The sequence below is a fragment of the Filicampus tigris genome, chromosome 2 (assembly GCF_054856515.1).
Source record: "Filicampus tigris isolate MCC_2025a chromosome 2, RoL_Ftig_1.0, whole genome shotgun sequence".
Lineage (NCBI taxonomy): Eukaryota > Metazoa > Chordata > Actinopteri > Syngnathiformes > Syngnathidae > Filicampus > Filicampus tigris.
Window position 1 is genome coordinate 9553096 of NC_141218.1, and position 14879 is coordinate 9567974.

A 14879-nucleotide genomic window follows, 5' to 3' on the forward strand; every position below is an offset into this window, starting at 1 on the left:
GCACGTTGTGTGTAGTTATTCCTCCATCATTATAGCTATGATTTGTTGATCCTAGAAATAGTAGAACGCAAAACTAGCGCTGTGTGGTAGCACTCTGCCAACAAACAGGTTGGTGACCCCTGCACAACGTCGGGGTGTCTCTGTTAAGTGGAAATGATTGATGCGCCCTGATTGGCTGCCGACCACCCCAGGGTGTACCCCGCCTCCGGCCCAGAGTCAGCCGGGATCGGCTCCAGCTTGCCCGCCGACCTCATGAGGATGAACGCAATGGACGGATGCATGGCTTTCCGCTCTAAATCGTAACCCGGTGTGTCGTCGACTGCCTCCCGGGGTCGCCGTGTTAGCTCCCCATTGCTAAATCGGCCGGGAGCGCGTCCGTCGAGAGCACATACGGAGTCCGTCAAAGGTGGAAGGCAGCCCCGGAAACACAAGCAGGCCCCGGTCGCCGGACAGACGGACCCACAAGGGCGAGGGGCACCGCCGCCAGCGCGCTGTTTGCGTCCGAATGGTGACGGCGAAATAGTATGCGGTACGCCGCGTGCGTCACTCGACGACACGTTCCCCGACAGTGCCTCTTCGTAACCGGGTCGGACCCTTGACGAGCTCGGGTATGGGACCGCGGAGATTTAGCCACCGTCGAGCTAACCAACAGGCGGAGTGAATAGCAACTTTCTCACACTTTACTCGCCGAGTTTTTCAACCTGGGCTTTTGGCAACTATGTCGAGTTGATTATACCAGCAAGTAGACGGCGTTTTGTATCGTTGTCTCGGCCTGGCTTTGGAGATAAGAAAAGGCCCGTAAATGTTTCGGGGCGCCGTGAAGCTAATCCGTTAGCCGCTCCAAGTTAGCTTCGCCTCAGTCCACCATCAATGAAGGAGTACAAAGTGGTCGTGCTGGGCAGCGGCGGCGTCGGCAAGTCGGCGCTGACCGTCCAGTTCGTCACCGGCACCTTCATCGAGAAGTACGACCCCACCATCGAGGACTTTTACAGGAAAGAGATCGAGGTGGACTCGTCGCCGTCCGTGTTGGAGATCCTGGACACGGCTGGCACGGAACAATTCGCCTCCATGCGGGACTTGTACATCAAGAACGGACAGGGATTCATCCTGGTCTACAGCCTGGTTAACCAGCAGTCTTTCCAGGTAAGAAAAAAACAGCAGATTTTTACACCCAGTACCTTCACTTAAAATTCAATACAATTAACCCCCGTTTATCGCGGTTATACATTCAGGCCCATTCATGATTGGTGAAAAACCGCAAGATAGAGAGACCATCAAAACGTGGAAATAGACTACTATGTCAACCTAAAGAGCACCACCAGACATAGTCCTACCTCCAATGTACTTACTATCAGAGATAGGCATGCCGTCCCAGGGACGGAACGGTCCGTCTGTCCATCCCGGATGGATGCCCATTTTCTGGACAGAGGATGAAAAGTCTTTTAAAAAGGACGGAAGTGGGTTTTCGTCCGTCCCTCTATTCGTCCCTAACCGGGTCAAGTACTGACTTACGTGTTGTTGGGTTCTTTTAAAAAGCAAGACCACTGTTCTCTTCTGCAATACCACAGATTAATTAACTGTGTGCTCAACACTTTTCCTATGCCTTCCATGCAGTAACATTGCACAGGCATAGGACGATTATTTTTATGAGTAAGGACGGAGGGAGCGAGGACGGAAGGGTACCCTGGTCACGGACGGAGGACAGACCGTCAAAAAGGGTAATGTGCCCATCTCTGCTAATTATGCTCAAAGTGCCCCGACAAATTGTGTTACTGGTTACGAATGCAACCATTTTGTATTTGACTGTACAGTGAATCACTGTTTATTGTGGAGGATACATTTCAGGTAGGTGAAAATGCATGATAAATGACCAGATGAAAAATTTTGTTTTACCCCATTCACATGCTTAAAACACATTTACTCTTATAAATGTACTTGAATGTTTCAAACACACTTCTTGATTAAAAAAAATGAAATGGCAAGGGTCAATTACAGGTTTTTACTGATTTCTGCATAAATATGTTCATGCTTGCTCTTCCTTTCTGCTGTGTATTCTCTTTTTATATTGTCCAAAATTTCCCCAATACAATATTTATTTCCTCCTTCTCCTCTTTGAGGACATCCGACCCATGCGAGACCAAATAGTGCGAGTGAAGCGCTTCGAGAAGGTGCCGCTGATCCTGGTGGGCAACAAGGTGGACCTGGAGTCGGAGCGCGAGGTGGCGGGCTCGGACGGCCGCGCCCTGGCCCAAGAGTGGGGCTGCCCCTTCATTGAGACCTCGGCCAAGAGCAAGACCATGGTGGACGAGCTGTTCGCCGAGATCGTGCGCCAGATGAACTATTCCACGCTGCCTGAGAAGCAGGAGCAGTGCTGCACCGCCTGTGTGGTACAGTGAACAAGAGGTACGTATACTCATGCGGGCACATCCCCGTTGGACGGTGGAGGGGTGATTGGCACATCCACCTCACAGTTCTGGGGTTCTGTTTGAATCACTGGTCCAGCCTTTCTGAATTACTCTGGCATCCTCCCCTTCCCAAAATCTGTATTTTAGTTTTATTGAACACTCTGAATTGTCCAAGTATGAATGGTCTTTCTTTATGTATCTCGTGATTGGGTGGCAACCGGTCCAGTACGGCTTCCTCTCACGTTCCAAAACCCATTGTCAATCCCATTCATTGTGTATGTAGTGAGGGGCAGCACCACAGAATTGAGCCTTGTGGGGCGGCGCTGCACGTACTCGGACGTCTGTCACAACGGCAAATCCCCTCGGATTGAAACATTCTACTTTACGGCGGTGCCGTCGTGACGTCAGAAAACGTTTCCAGTAGGAGAGGGGCTGGCGACTTATTTACAAGTAACGGCATGAGGACAATAGAGGAAGCCTTGATAAATGAAGTGCATCTTGTCCCCTCTTGAGTTTCCTTTTTAAAATGAGTAAAGACTAGGCTTTATTTTGTAACAATGAAAGATACATTTTGTAAACCAGTGGGAAAAGCCTCATTTTTTACTTCCTGGTCGGCTGCTACGTCAGCACTTCCAAATATGGGCACAGTGTTGCCCGGATGATAAAGAGCTTGTCCGAACTCGGCGATTGAGCAGATGACATTCGGCATGTGAGGTACTAGGTACGTGCATCTCACGCATGCACTTCACCGCAAATGGGATGGAGGGAAAAAATGTTGAGTAGTGTTGCCTACCAAGTTCACTTTCAAAATGGGAGGGGAAAAAATCAGAACAGAACAAAAATATGAAGTACAACACAGGATGTTTTAACACAGTTTTTGTTGAATGCAATACCAACCCCACTAAAAACAACAAAAACAAAACAGCAACACAAGCACAAATGCACAGCAAAACTAGCATATCTTGTGAGCTCATATGCCGTTCTATGCTGGGGGGTTTTCTGTAGGGTCATTCGGCTTCATATGTTTGGCATCATTTGAGCTAGGCTTCACACCTTCAGCGCTACTTCAATTCCCTCCATGCAAACATCAACCAGGATTTTTTTTGCAAGCACAAGTTGTTCTCTTTGAAAGGTCAGGTAGAAAAGTAGACACAGACAAAGACCTTTGAACACTTCATAAGCTAAAACAAAGAAGCGGAGTTTGTCAAAAATATGCAAGAGAGCTAGGGCGTGAGGGGGCGGGATGGGGCAGTTTATGTACACTCATATTGGTAATGTGACTCTTTGCAGTGACACTTTTAAAATTGTGCTCTAGTTTTGATGAATGAATGCTTTAACGTGATAATAGTCATTCTTATTGGAACTTTTAAAGTATGTTCCCTGTAAAAGAATGTGAGTCAATTTAATTTACGGAATACATGCACATCATGGCGCATGGTCAGGATGGCACAACCTCTGCCTCAATTTGAGCCAGGAAAAACCATGATGTGAATACAATTAGTCAAGGCATAAGTGGCAGTTTACCATTTCAACTTGTAAAAAAAAGTTGGAATATTCACTACACTACAAAATGCAGTTTTTGCAGGCAAAATAAAGACATTTTGAGAGACAGACAAAAGTTGCTTTATTTAGCCTCAAAAGAAATACAGAGAATGTATCAACGATTGAGGTATGGACCATACCTTTTCCTTGTTTACCTAAAAGTAGGGGTGGGCGATATGGCAAAAATATCATATCACGATTTAAAAAAAATAAAATCACAATCAGGATTTTATCATGATTCTTTTTTTTACATTGTTTTTTTTTTTTTTGACTAATTTGCACGTCTGACCATTTTCCTCATGTTAAACATAAAACATATTTAAAATGTATATAAAACTCTAAAAGAAAAAAAATGACATTTTAGGACAGCTAAGCTTTCTGAACAGGTTTTAATTTGAATAGTGACAATTTTTATCAATGTACAGTGAATGTAAACATAACGTAAACATAAAAACACAGCTCGTAACGCGGGTCTCGTACTTTGAAGAGTCTTTTAAACCCCTCGTTTTCCGCTGTTTTAATGGGAGTCATGTCTTCAGCAAGGTAAGAAGTCACTGCCTCAGTTACTTCTTTACACTGCTTGCTTGTTTTTTTAAATGGAGTGCCCTTAAGTTAGTTAATAAATGACCGTGTTACCGTGTGTGTTACCGTGGGTTGCGTTAGCTTGGGAGCTAGCGGCTGCCTCTGGCTACCATGTGTCTGATCTCCGTTTGCTTTGGCTGTCGGCGCTGACATCCGAACCGAGTCTCTGCAAACTTTGCAAATAACTGGTTTCCGCTTTCTCCTCCGAGGAAAAGACAAACCAAATCGACATTGTTGATGTGGAGTTTCTTTTCAGGACCGACTCTGCTTCGTGGTGACTTTCCGCTCTAGCTTCCCGCTGTACAAACAAACAGGGAGGCGGGGGGTGTCACGTACGGTGCACTATGCGTGCTGTGATTGGGATGGTTGGGTGTACGCGTTAGCGGCTTTGCGCCGCCATAGAGCTAAACTGTATGGAATATGCCATGTAGACCATCAAACGATCTTTCGGCTTTATGAGATCGTGAACACGTTGAACCGCTTAACAATCTAATATCGTCATATCGCCCACCCCTACCTAAAAGTATCTCCACATGGCTCCTATTCCACCTGACCAGAAGAGAAATGTCAGGCTAGTAGAGTATCAGTGTCACAGTATTGGAGCCGTTTTACATGTTCGTCAAGTACAAACGTACATGATCAATATTGCAGCATCCTTAATATTAGGTGAACTGTCAACTCTAAAATTTTGCGTCAATTGTTATTCCACTAGAATATGGCCTGATTAGAACTCCTCTCACTTCAACATAGTTCCTTGGCTACAAGATGGTGCCAAAGCAATACTTTTATATTAGACATGGCTTTGGCCAAACTGTGAATGTGTAGGTTCACTGTATTTAAAAAAAAAAAACAAGGATGTTACCTTTGCTCTTTATCAAAAGTAGAAATGAGACAGTCTGGTGACTGCGGCAGCACAACGTCGTGTGTCTATAAGCGACAGGAGATGTAGCGTGAAGGATGAGTGGGCAGCGACATTTAAGCTGGATGTTCAACGAGGACGAGCCATAAACAATACCACTCGGCGGTTCGAGCGAAAGAGCGAGACAGACTGTACAGAGGAAAACGCCACATCCTGAATGAGAATTTATGTTCCACAACAGGAAGTTAGTATGTCATTGTTGCAGAACGCCAGCCATCACTTTTCTGAAACCAAAGCATAATCAACATCAATTCCGATATTTATTACAGGAAATTGTATTAATTTCTTCCCAACGGTTTATTTTCTTTATTTGGTAGAGTTTAGTTTGTCTATGCTGCATCCAGTTATGTCTGTGTGGCTAGATTATTTTTTTAGTATTTTGGTCCAATCATATTTCAGCCTCAGTGTTGCCGTGTGAATCTAATCTGCCCAGTGACTTCACAATCAGTTGTGCTGGGCCACATAACTAGTTAAGCAATTTGACTGAGAGAGAGAGAGAGAGAGAGAGAGAGAGAGAGAGAGATATATATATATATATATATATATATATATATATATATTTATATTTTACATGCAGGGGTTTCTTTGAGAATCTAGTATGGACTAATGGCATTTACATTCATTTCAATGGGGAAAGATGTTTTCAGAGAGTTCCACTGTCACAGGAAAATTTTAACTGTACAAGTATGTCAAGGCCCACTGTACTTGCACTTAAGAAGTGTTTTGTAATATATTTAAATTTAATTAAAATGTGTGAGCAAACATGCTTTTCAAACATGCTAAATGGTGTGTTTTCGCAAGTAGCACTAAGGTGGTGTTGTGTGTTTCTTTCCAGTTGCAGTGTTTGCCGGGATCAGCAGGAGCAAGAGGGAGGGGACGGGGGTGAGGGGTTTATCCCGACTTGCGCCCTCCCCCGCACAACATGGCCGCCCTGCTAACTTTGATGGTTCCAGAGCGTCTTATTGCACGCGCGTCTGCCAGCCGAGACGTGGCCCCTATTTTTGATATCCCGACTGTCAGGGGGACGTTTGGTTTCTGCCACCACTTGAAGAGCCTTGAAAGGGACGCAGAGAGACTTGACACGGAGTCAACTACTCTTGAATTTCGCCTCGCCGTAACCCCAGAACCACACCCTAAATCCCCTTCCCCTCCTTCCTTTTAGTCTGAACACCTCTACCCCATAAGTGTAATAAACAACAAGAGTGTTTGTGAGGTCGCAGCTCCTTTTTAAAGCTGCTTTAATCACCGTTCTATACTTTCTTATTATTAAGACTTGTATTACACCACTATGGAAAGCTGTTTGGGCATTTATTATGGCTTTACATAAAACCGTTTTAGCATATTTTTTTATATCCTTGAGGTCCCTGTACTAGTACTGTATACTCTTTGTCCTTACTAGTGACTATTCGGTACACTAGGAGAACAACTACTGCCTTCCACTGGGCCTAGAAGTGTTAAAAGTGCAGTAGTTTAATAGTAAGGTTTAATTGTGTACTCGTACATGGACCTTTAGCTGGGTATGAAGGATATGGGGGGAATGCTCAAAATGTGTTTCCGTACTTCACCGTTTTTTCGGAGTTTGAAGTATTCCATCTTGTGGAAATGTTTTGAATTTTAAGCATGCACACATAAGTTGCGCTTCCTGTACACTGCTCATTTTATTTTTTATTTTTTTTTAGATGTTCCTTTTTTTTTTTAGTTTCAGGAAATGTTGACACTGACATGATGTTCGACTGTATTGAACCAACTCCTCTTTTTTGCAGTAAAGGCCATTGTCACATGTTCAAATCCACATGCCTAATATTGAAAATGTTTAAAGCGATCATTTTGAGGTGGTAAAAGGATCCACTTTTTGAACAAATTCTACACAGCCTTGGATACACGAGCGCATGGATCACATGGACATACGTCTTCATTGTGTGCTTTTCTCCCGACGTCTCGGCAGCGATGGAAGGATTGCGGAGGGACCGAAGCAAGCGCGCACGTCCACATATACATTTAGTCTTTTCAGCGTTTCAACTTGGCCATTTGTTGTTTAAAAAAAAAGCTACAGCGTGTTAATTGGATTTAACATTGCTTTCTGTTTTTTCTTTTTTGATAGTATCATATTTATTAAAAACTAACGATGTGAGTATCCAGTTTTAAACAGTTAATTTTATACTAGTTTTCTGCTTTGGTGACATACGGCTACAAAGGTATATATTGTGTTTGTTTTTATATTACAATGAGAATTTAACAGAGCCTTAAAATAATTTCTGGTGCATCCTGGTGTCTTGTTTCTTCTTCCACTAACATGCATCATTTTTAAATTAGTTTTACATTTATTTTTTGTAAATCTGCCTACACCCTCAGATGATAACGTTGGCATACAGTGAAAATATTCGCGAGAACAAAACAGCGCAGTACATCAACTTCACAGTCGAGGTTTACTGTTCGAATCTAGGCTCAGATCTTCCTTCTCAGGGCGGTTGTCCTTATTAAGACAACTCGCCGAACTACTAGAATTACTATGCTTATAATGTTCTTTACCACTGCTCGTGACAGTTTTGGCCTAGTAATATACTATTAAAACTTACTATAAACCTCTGCAGCGGTAGTAAAATTCTGCCTACTCAGTATGTCACTCAGTATCCTCCGTGTAAAGGATATTCAATATCAGGTCAGTGTACTAGTATGCTCCATCATCACTAGTAGGGCAACTTTTTTACTAGTTATGCAAAACTGAACCTGTTGACATCTGTGCCTCTCGTAAATGCACAACCTGCTTTCCATCCTAATTAGCAATGAAATTGGATTCAACTTCGTATTCAAAACGTTGCAGTTTAGCCTCCAACCATTTGAGGCAGCACATTGTTCTAGATTTTAAATTGTGACGTCAGGCATATCCGGAAGTGACTGCCAGATGTGCGCAGTGAGATGAGCCCTGCTTCGGTGACTGTTTGAGATATAAAAGGCAGGAAAGATAAGGTGTTGGAATGAGCAAATCAGCGTGAGCTGCGATGAAGACTGTGTTTGTTACCGTGGGTACTACAAGCTTTGACGATCTCATCGAGGAAATCACGTCCGCCGATGCGGTTAAGGTGATTTCACCTGGCGACTGTAGACCCAATGGTCATTTATTGAGAACGTATGTTACATGAACAGTGCAATATTCAATACATTAAGTGTATTTTTGCAGGTTTAACTAGGACTAATCACAAGTGGGATAAGTACTTTCACCCCGTACTTAAGTAGAAGTACAGGTACGTGTGAGACATATTCTCAGATGATATCATGAAAAAAATGTTTTTATAACTTGGCGCAATGGACAAATGAACTTCTCTGCACACAAACTAGTTTCCCATGAGGAAAATAAAGTCACTAGTGGACAACGCAAATTTCTGACGGGGTTGTTAAACAGGACCGAACTGACAACAGGCAGCTGCGTGATTAAAAACAATACAACAACAAAAGCTAAATTAGCTAATGATAACTTAAAAAAAAAAGTACACTTAAGTGTTTGTTTATTCAGGTTAGACAAAGAATTTTCAACGCCAGAAGCTGGCACAAGACTGTATTTTCTGTTAATCGTTCGTAGCTGATAACATCAAACCGTTCTCTTAAATAAGGAAGTGAATGGTAATCTGTTGTACTTTTAATGCTCCCAAATTTACATTCCTCCATGTAACGGCTGTCAGTGTTTTTTTTTTAACTCACCTTATGGCTGAGTGGAAAAAAAAGTAACGAACCTGTTTGGACAAACTAAGGAGGACCAAAATAAAACAAAAAATAAACATCTATTCCCTAAAGATGCCACAAGATAATGCCAAATCAAGCTGTAGTTTTATATTAGACATGGCTTTGTCTATTATGAAAATTCTGCGACTATGCTGGGGTTTGAATTCCAAATGAATAAACCAATGGTTGTGTTTCTGCTATCAGGCATTAAAGTATCGGGGCTATGAGCGTTTGGTTCTCCAGGTGGGAAGAGGATCGGTTCTCCCAGATCCTCAGAACTTTCCGCATGTCACCCTGGAGGTTTTTCGCTTCAAGGACTCTATAGCCAAGGACATGGAACAGGCAGACATCATCATCAGCCATGCGGGCAAGTACACTCTCACGCTCATTTTCTGTCCAAATAACTTTGAAAAGTTTTCCTCAGAGAGTCGCCCTCAGGATTGTAGGCAAATGCAAGCACAATTACAAATGTGCAGTACATATAAAAAGACAACTGTTCAAATGCCAGGTTTTATGACATATGCAACATTTAAGGTGGAAAGAGTTTTGAAATGATAAAAGTTTTTAAATTAATTTTCTTGGTCATACTTTGTTTTATCCCCACCACCACCAACAACAAAAATGCCATTTGAACAAGTTTGTGTAGACTTTTTATGGCTATAGACAAAGCACAGAGTCACCCCACACCTCCATCGGACCCTTAGAAAAATTTGGTTTGGGCCCCTCTATTTCTGCCAGTAATATTGATTATTGATCCTTAATTTTTGACATTTTCCCTTGAAGAGTTATGATGAGTGTAACAAATTAGAAAAATGCCATAACAAGAGTGCACTGTGGTTGCCGTCCACAACATATCAAGTACTTAACACCAAATTCAGTACTGCTCATCATCTAGGCCTATTGAAAGTGACATAAGACAGGCTATTGAATAAAATGTGAAGGAAAAACTTATGTCATATCTAAAGCTTACCCATGATTGCTTTGGATTTGAGACCAGCACAGCTTTTGAGTAGAAGATGAAGATTAGGTTAGGATTAGATCGTAAAATGGACAATTTTTGGCACCTGACACTCCAACAGAGTATGTGCACGTACAGTCTGGTATAAACAGCGTATGTGTCGCCTTGAGTAGTTGAAAGTTGTGTCGTGATTGTGAGGAAAAAGACGCAGTTCAAGGAGTGAATGGTGAATGCCATGTAAAAAAAGCCACTGACGTTGAAGTCAAACTGTGTCATGTGATGAGTCAGTGTTCCTTGCAAAGCGTTTCTTAATTGTACATTTTTAAGTGATATCTTTATTATTTGAAATGTTTCAAAGTAAGAAATGGTGTTAAACTAACAGTTCTGCTTGATAGAAACAGAACAGCTGTTTTTGCTGAAGCCAACGCATGTTGTACTACTGATTACTGAAGAACGAAAAGCTTGAAAAACAAACATTTTGGAGTGAAAGACGAGAGACTACTCTTTTTATTTTTTGGTACGGTCCGTGTGTATATTGTCGCTAAAAACAAGATTCTGTGAGACTTGAAAGATGAGTCAAAAATTCCATAAAATCGCTGGCAATAGTCAAGAGCCAACTTTCAACATTGTAAATTCCCAGTTTATTCCTATAAATTCCCATAAAAGGTTAGCAACTTTGATAACAACTCCCTCAAACTCCGATTCTAACTTCACACATACCCGTGTCCGATGATCCACGTCTATGCTTAACGTATTTTATACGGTGTATATATATTTTTCACGATCACACAGTCCATTAAAACATGTTGACAAGACGTGAAGTGAAAACGGGAATTTGCCGGTGGGCTCGTGGACACTCTGAGGAATGTGGATCTTGTTTCTGTCAGGGGCCGGAAGCTGCTTGGAGGCGCTGGGTGCTGGCAAAGCTCTGCTGGTGGTGGTCAATGACAAGCTGATGGACAACCACCAGCTGGAACTGGCCAGACAGCTGCACATGGACTCGCACTTGCTCTACTGCACTTGCCCGTATGTAATGTAGACCTGGGGAGGGGTTCTCAAACTTCTTTGGGTCCAGGAAAAAAATAAAATAAATTCCAAGGACACACTACTGCGAATTAAACACCATGTGTAAACATAAATCAGGGATGTCCAAACTCTTTCCATGGAGGGGCACAAACAGAGGTAACATATCGTCGCTGCCCTGTGAAAAACACTTATGTGAAAAACATACTTATGTATGTATATTTTTTTTCATTTAAAATTTTTTTTTACAGACATCCCATTAACGTGAATGTTAAAAAAAAAAATTATGCACACCTTTTTCACAGGACAGCGACAATATGGTAAGCAAAAACTGTTAAGGAAAAACATTTTTTCCGTATTACTTTATAACGTGATGAATTTCACATTTTAACGTGATTAATTTCACATTTCATTTGTTACGTTATCACATGCTTGTAGATATTCTCATTCTTCCAGGTCTTTTTTTTTTCTCAGGGCATTGAATCAATTGCACCTGGACTGCTCTGGTTGTCTTAGAAGATGTTTTGCCTCTTGTCCATTACAAACAACAAAAACACATCCTCCCTTGACTGCAGAGGTAGCTCCACTCCACTCCACCATGACTTGTTGACCAACAGAGGCCTCTCAGAAAGGTATTTTAATGACGGTCATTTTGGAAGAATGATACCATTTGGATTGGTGGGGCATACCGCCAACTTGAAGCATAAACAGTTGTTTTGTGCAACCAGAGCAGTCCAGTTGCGATCGATTCGGTGCCCTGAGAAATATTTTATAGCATGTGCTAATTTTGACTTCCAAATTCATCAAAACAAATGAAGCAATTCATTCCGCTTCAGCTCACTGGCGGAATCCAATGTGAGTGTGTGTGTCTTCTTTTTAAATCCTATATAAATCTTTTAGAACACTTTTTTTTTAAACAGTATTATAGAAGAATAGTGTAGTTAGTAACTGTCATTCATCAGGCACAAAATGGACTCCACCAGTGACTTGAACCAGAAAGAATTGCTTCATTTTGTTTAGCAGAATACAGAAGTCAAACTTTTTCATTTCACTTTTATTTTGTCAAATGCGTCATGTTAAAATGTTAAACTTATCACATAAGGCCAAATGTATGACATTAAAACGTAAAACCCATTTATCACAACGCATCCACCCACCTTAAATTAAAAAAAAAAAAGTATATATATATACATATACGTATATGTAATATTCATACCTATGGATTGTAAAAAATACTCAATGATTTATAATGCATGTCATACACAACATAACTCAATAAGATTGACATACTGTAAATAAAAGTAAATTTAAAAGTAGTCAGTTAAATGATTGAAGAGCAAAATAAATAAATCAAAATTATCTTACTAAAAGTATGTGCAGTGAAAGAACAAGATTTTCCAAAACATGATTTTAAAAATACTTTGTAAGACCTTAATCATGGTACGGTGGGCAAAAAGCATAAACTGGATTTAAAAGCATTTATACTTAGTTGGTATGTTTTGAATCTTTATTCATTCATATTATTCACTCTATTAAAGGATACCAGGACATCCGGGGACCGTATTATATGGTACAGAGAAAAAAATGCTTTTAAGGGTGATTATACACGGGTGAGTGTTATCCACAGGATTTTATAGTAAATAAATAGAAATGAGAAAGTTGCCTATTTTGGATTCCCCCCCAGCCCCCAAATGTATTTTTTTTTGGGGGGGGGGGGAATTGTAATGTTACAAGAATAAAATAGTATTTTTAAAGACAAAAGTTGTAATCGCCCCAAGATAAAGATGGATTTTGTTTGCATAAAAATATTTTATCTCACGAGAATACTAGAATAAAGTTGTATTTTTTCCAACATAGTGTGAATATTTTGATTTTAAACTTTAATAAGATAGTCATATTTTAATGTAAATTTCAAAAATACATCTTTACTCATGTAATCATTATGATTTTTATTCTGGAAAAAGAAATAGAACAGTGGACCTTTTGCATAGCCTGCAGATTCAACTATTCCAGGTTTATTATTATTATCAATTTTTTTGGGGGGGGGTTGAAGCATATACGCCGTTGGTCACAGAACCTCCTACCCCTCCACCTAATTATTCATCATACATTCTTTAGGAGACCCACAGTTTGAGAGCCCCAGGACTAGCGAGTAGAAATTATGCTGATAATGAAGTTTGGTGAGAGTCTTTTTTTTCCGTTTTTGTTTTTCCCTCTCAGCACCCTGACCGAAACCCTGAGGAGCATGGACCTTTCTCTCCTTCAGCCTTTTGTGCCGGGTCAGCCGAAAAAGTTTGCAAACTTTATGGACAAAGCGCTTGGACTCCAGTGAAGCTTTGTGTCACTTTGGACGGGTTTTAATATGGCAAAGTAACTTTCGTACCCAAATATTACCTAACTGTGAGGCGGATTTACATAGTAACCGGCCTCCCACATATGAGTTGCCTTGCTTAGGACATGATAATCTACTTGGTGAACATCCAGTGCCCCTTTCAAGTGAGAGCAGGGCTACATTGCATTGCCTGAAATGTTACAATGCAGAAACCATATCCCCAACGGGTGCTTGGTATCATGCCAAAGACAAAAGGTAAGCAGAGCTGCATTGACTTTTGATGGACATAGCATTAGCCTGCAGTGTTTGCTTGTGATGAGCAGCGTATGCTCGATTTGCTTGATGAAGTTGCTCTTGGGATATTTTGACATAAATATGGCACCAATATGTTGTGATGAAAATTCATATGTCTTCTGTAAACACCACCATTATGTAGAAATTTGTATCCTCAGCAGCAGGGAACAAGAGGTATTTTTTTCTCTTGTTAGGTTTTTTTTTTTTTTTTTTTAATCAATCTGTTACTCCATCTTGTGTATGTGGGCCAAAGTGCACTTTCCAGGCTGTTTTGGCTGCACGCTATCAAAGTCACCTCAGGCTTGTAGGCTTTGTAGCTTTGTAGACCTCGCTCTAATAGTCAAAGAAGCATTTTCATTAATCACTTCCTCCACCTCATCAGCATGTAAAAATACATATACAGTCAACCCTTGTTTGGAAATCCACAATATACAGAAGCGTGATCACATGGAAAAAAAGTCTTATTAAAACATTTTAAAGTATTGATTAGCGCCTGTTATTATCTTGCTGTTTAAAAAATGGGAGACTAGTATGACATCAGTTTGAGGAAACGAAAACATTACTCACTCATACTGTACAAATAAAAGGCAAAACGTGCTTGCTTCGAGTTGAAGTATACTCTGAAACTTATGCATAACACCAAAAACAATTAAACATTACCCATATAATTTTGTCTAATAAAAGTTTGCTAGCATAACGCAAACATTATGGGAAAATCCATAGATGGGTGAACAGAAGTTAGATTTGTTCCTATAATCATAAACCTCCAAGCAACTCTTTCTACGGTATAACACATGCAACAGTAACACATATAAGGGAGATTAAACATTGTAGTGTTAATTAAACACCAAAATGCTCATCCAAAAAACATGCTTACCAAAGTCTGATAGCTTTACGCTAATATAATGCGAAATGCCGCTGATAGGATCACAGAAGTTAGCACCAATGTTGCTCTCATTAACCATAAGCCTTAAAACAACTGCTACTTACTTACAAGGTGTTTTTTTTTTTCTAATGATCACACAAAAATCCACAATTCGGCACTCGTTCACTGCATATATATTTTAATTTTGTAAAAACATGATTACAACTTGTAAGTACAACTTG

At 40.7% G+C, this 14879-nt stretch overlaps 2 protein-coding genes across 3 annotated transcripts; both read left to right on the forward strand.

Moving 5' to 3' along the window:
* On the forward strand, positions 1-7711 carry rap2c (RAP2C, member of RAS oncogene family). The gene is made up of 3 exons (XM_086018329.1): positions 1-1143; positions 2118-2403; positions 6284-7711. Exons 1-2 carry the CDS (start codon positions 871-873, stop codon positions 2394-2396), a joined length of 552 nt encoding a protein of 183 aa, XP_085874455.1. The 5' UTR covers positions 1-870; the 3' UTR covers positions 2397-2403; positions 6284-7711.
* Positions 7712-8302: 591 nt separating this feature from the next.
* Positions 8303-14254, forward strand: LOC147151305 (UDP-N-acetylglucosamine transferase subunit ALG13). 2 transcript variants are annotated; one of them, XM_086024219.1, is made up of 5 exons: positions 8303-8528; positions 9370-9532; positions 11011-11149; positions 11621-11778; positions 13367-14254. In XM_086024219.1, exons 1-4 carry the CDS (start codon positions 8448-8450, stop codon positions 11754-11756), a joined length of 519 nt encoding a protein of 172 aa, XP_085880345.1. In that variant the 5' UTR covers positions 8303-8447; the 3' UTR covers positions 11757-11778; positions 13367-14254. The 2 variants fall into 2 exon arrangements, with proteins under 2 accessions (XP_085880345.1, XP_085880346.1); XM_086024220.1 differs by lacking the exon at positions 11621-11778.
* The last annotated feature ends 625 nt before the right edge of the window (positions 14255-14879 follow it).

Excerpts from the sequence above, each read along its gene's own strand:
- rap2c (XM_086018329.1), top strand. The coding sequence starts at position 871 with ATGAAGGAGTACAAAGTGGTCGTGCTGGGCAGCGGCGGCGTCGGCAAG. Across the intron at positions 1,144-2,117 it reads TTAACCAGCAGTCTTTCCAG|GACATCCGACCCATGCGAGA; the intron begins GTAAGAAAAAAA and ends CTCCTCTTTGAG.
- LOC147151305 (XM_086024219.1), top strand. The coding sequence starts at position 8,448 with ATGAAGACTGTGTTTGTTACCGTGGGTACTACAAGCTTTGACGATCTC. Across the intron at positions 9,533-11,010 it reads CATCATCATCAGCCATGCGG|GGGCCGGAAGCTGCTTGGAG; the intron begins GCAAGTACACTC and ends TGTTTCTGTCAG. Across the intron at positions 11,150-11,620 it reads TTGCTCTACTGCACTTGCCC|GGCATTGAATCAATTGCACC; the intron begins GTATGTAATGTA and ends TTTTTTTCTCAG.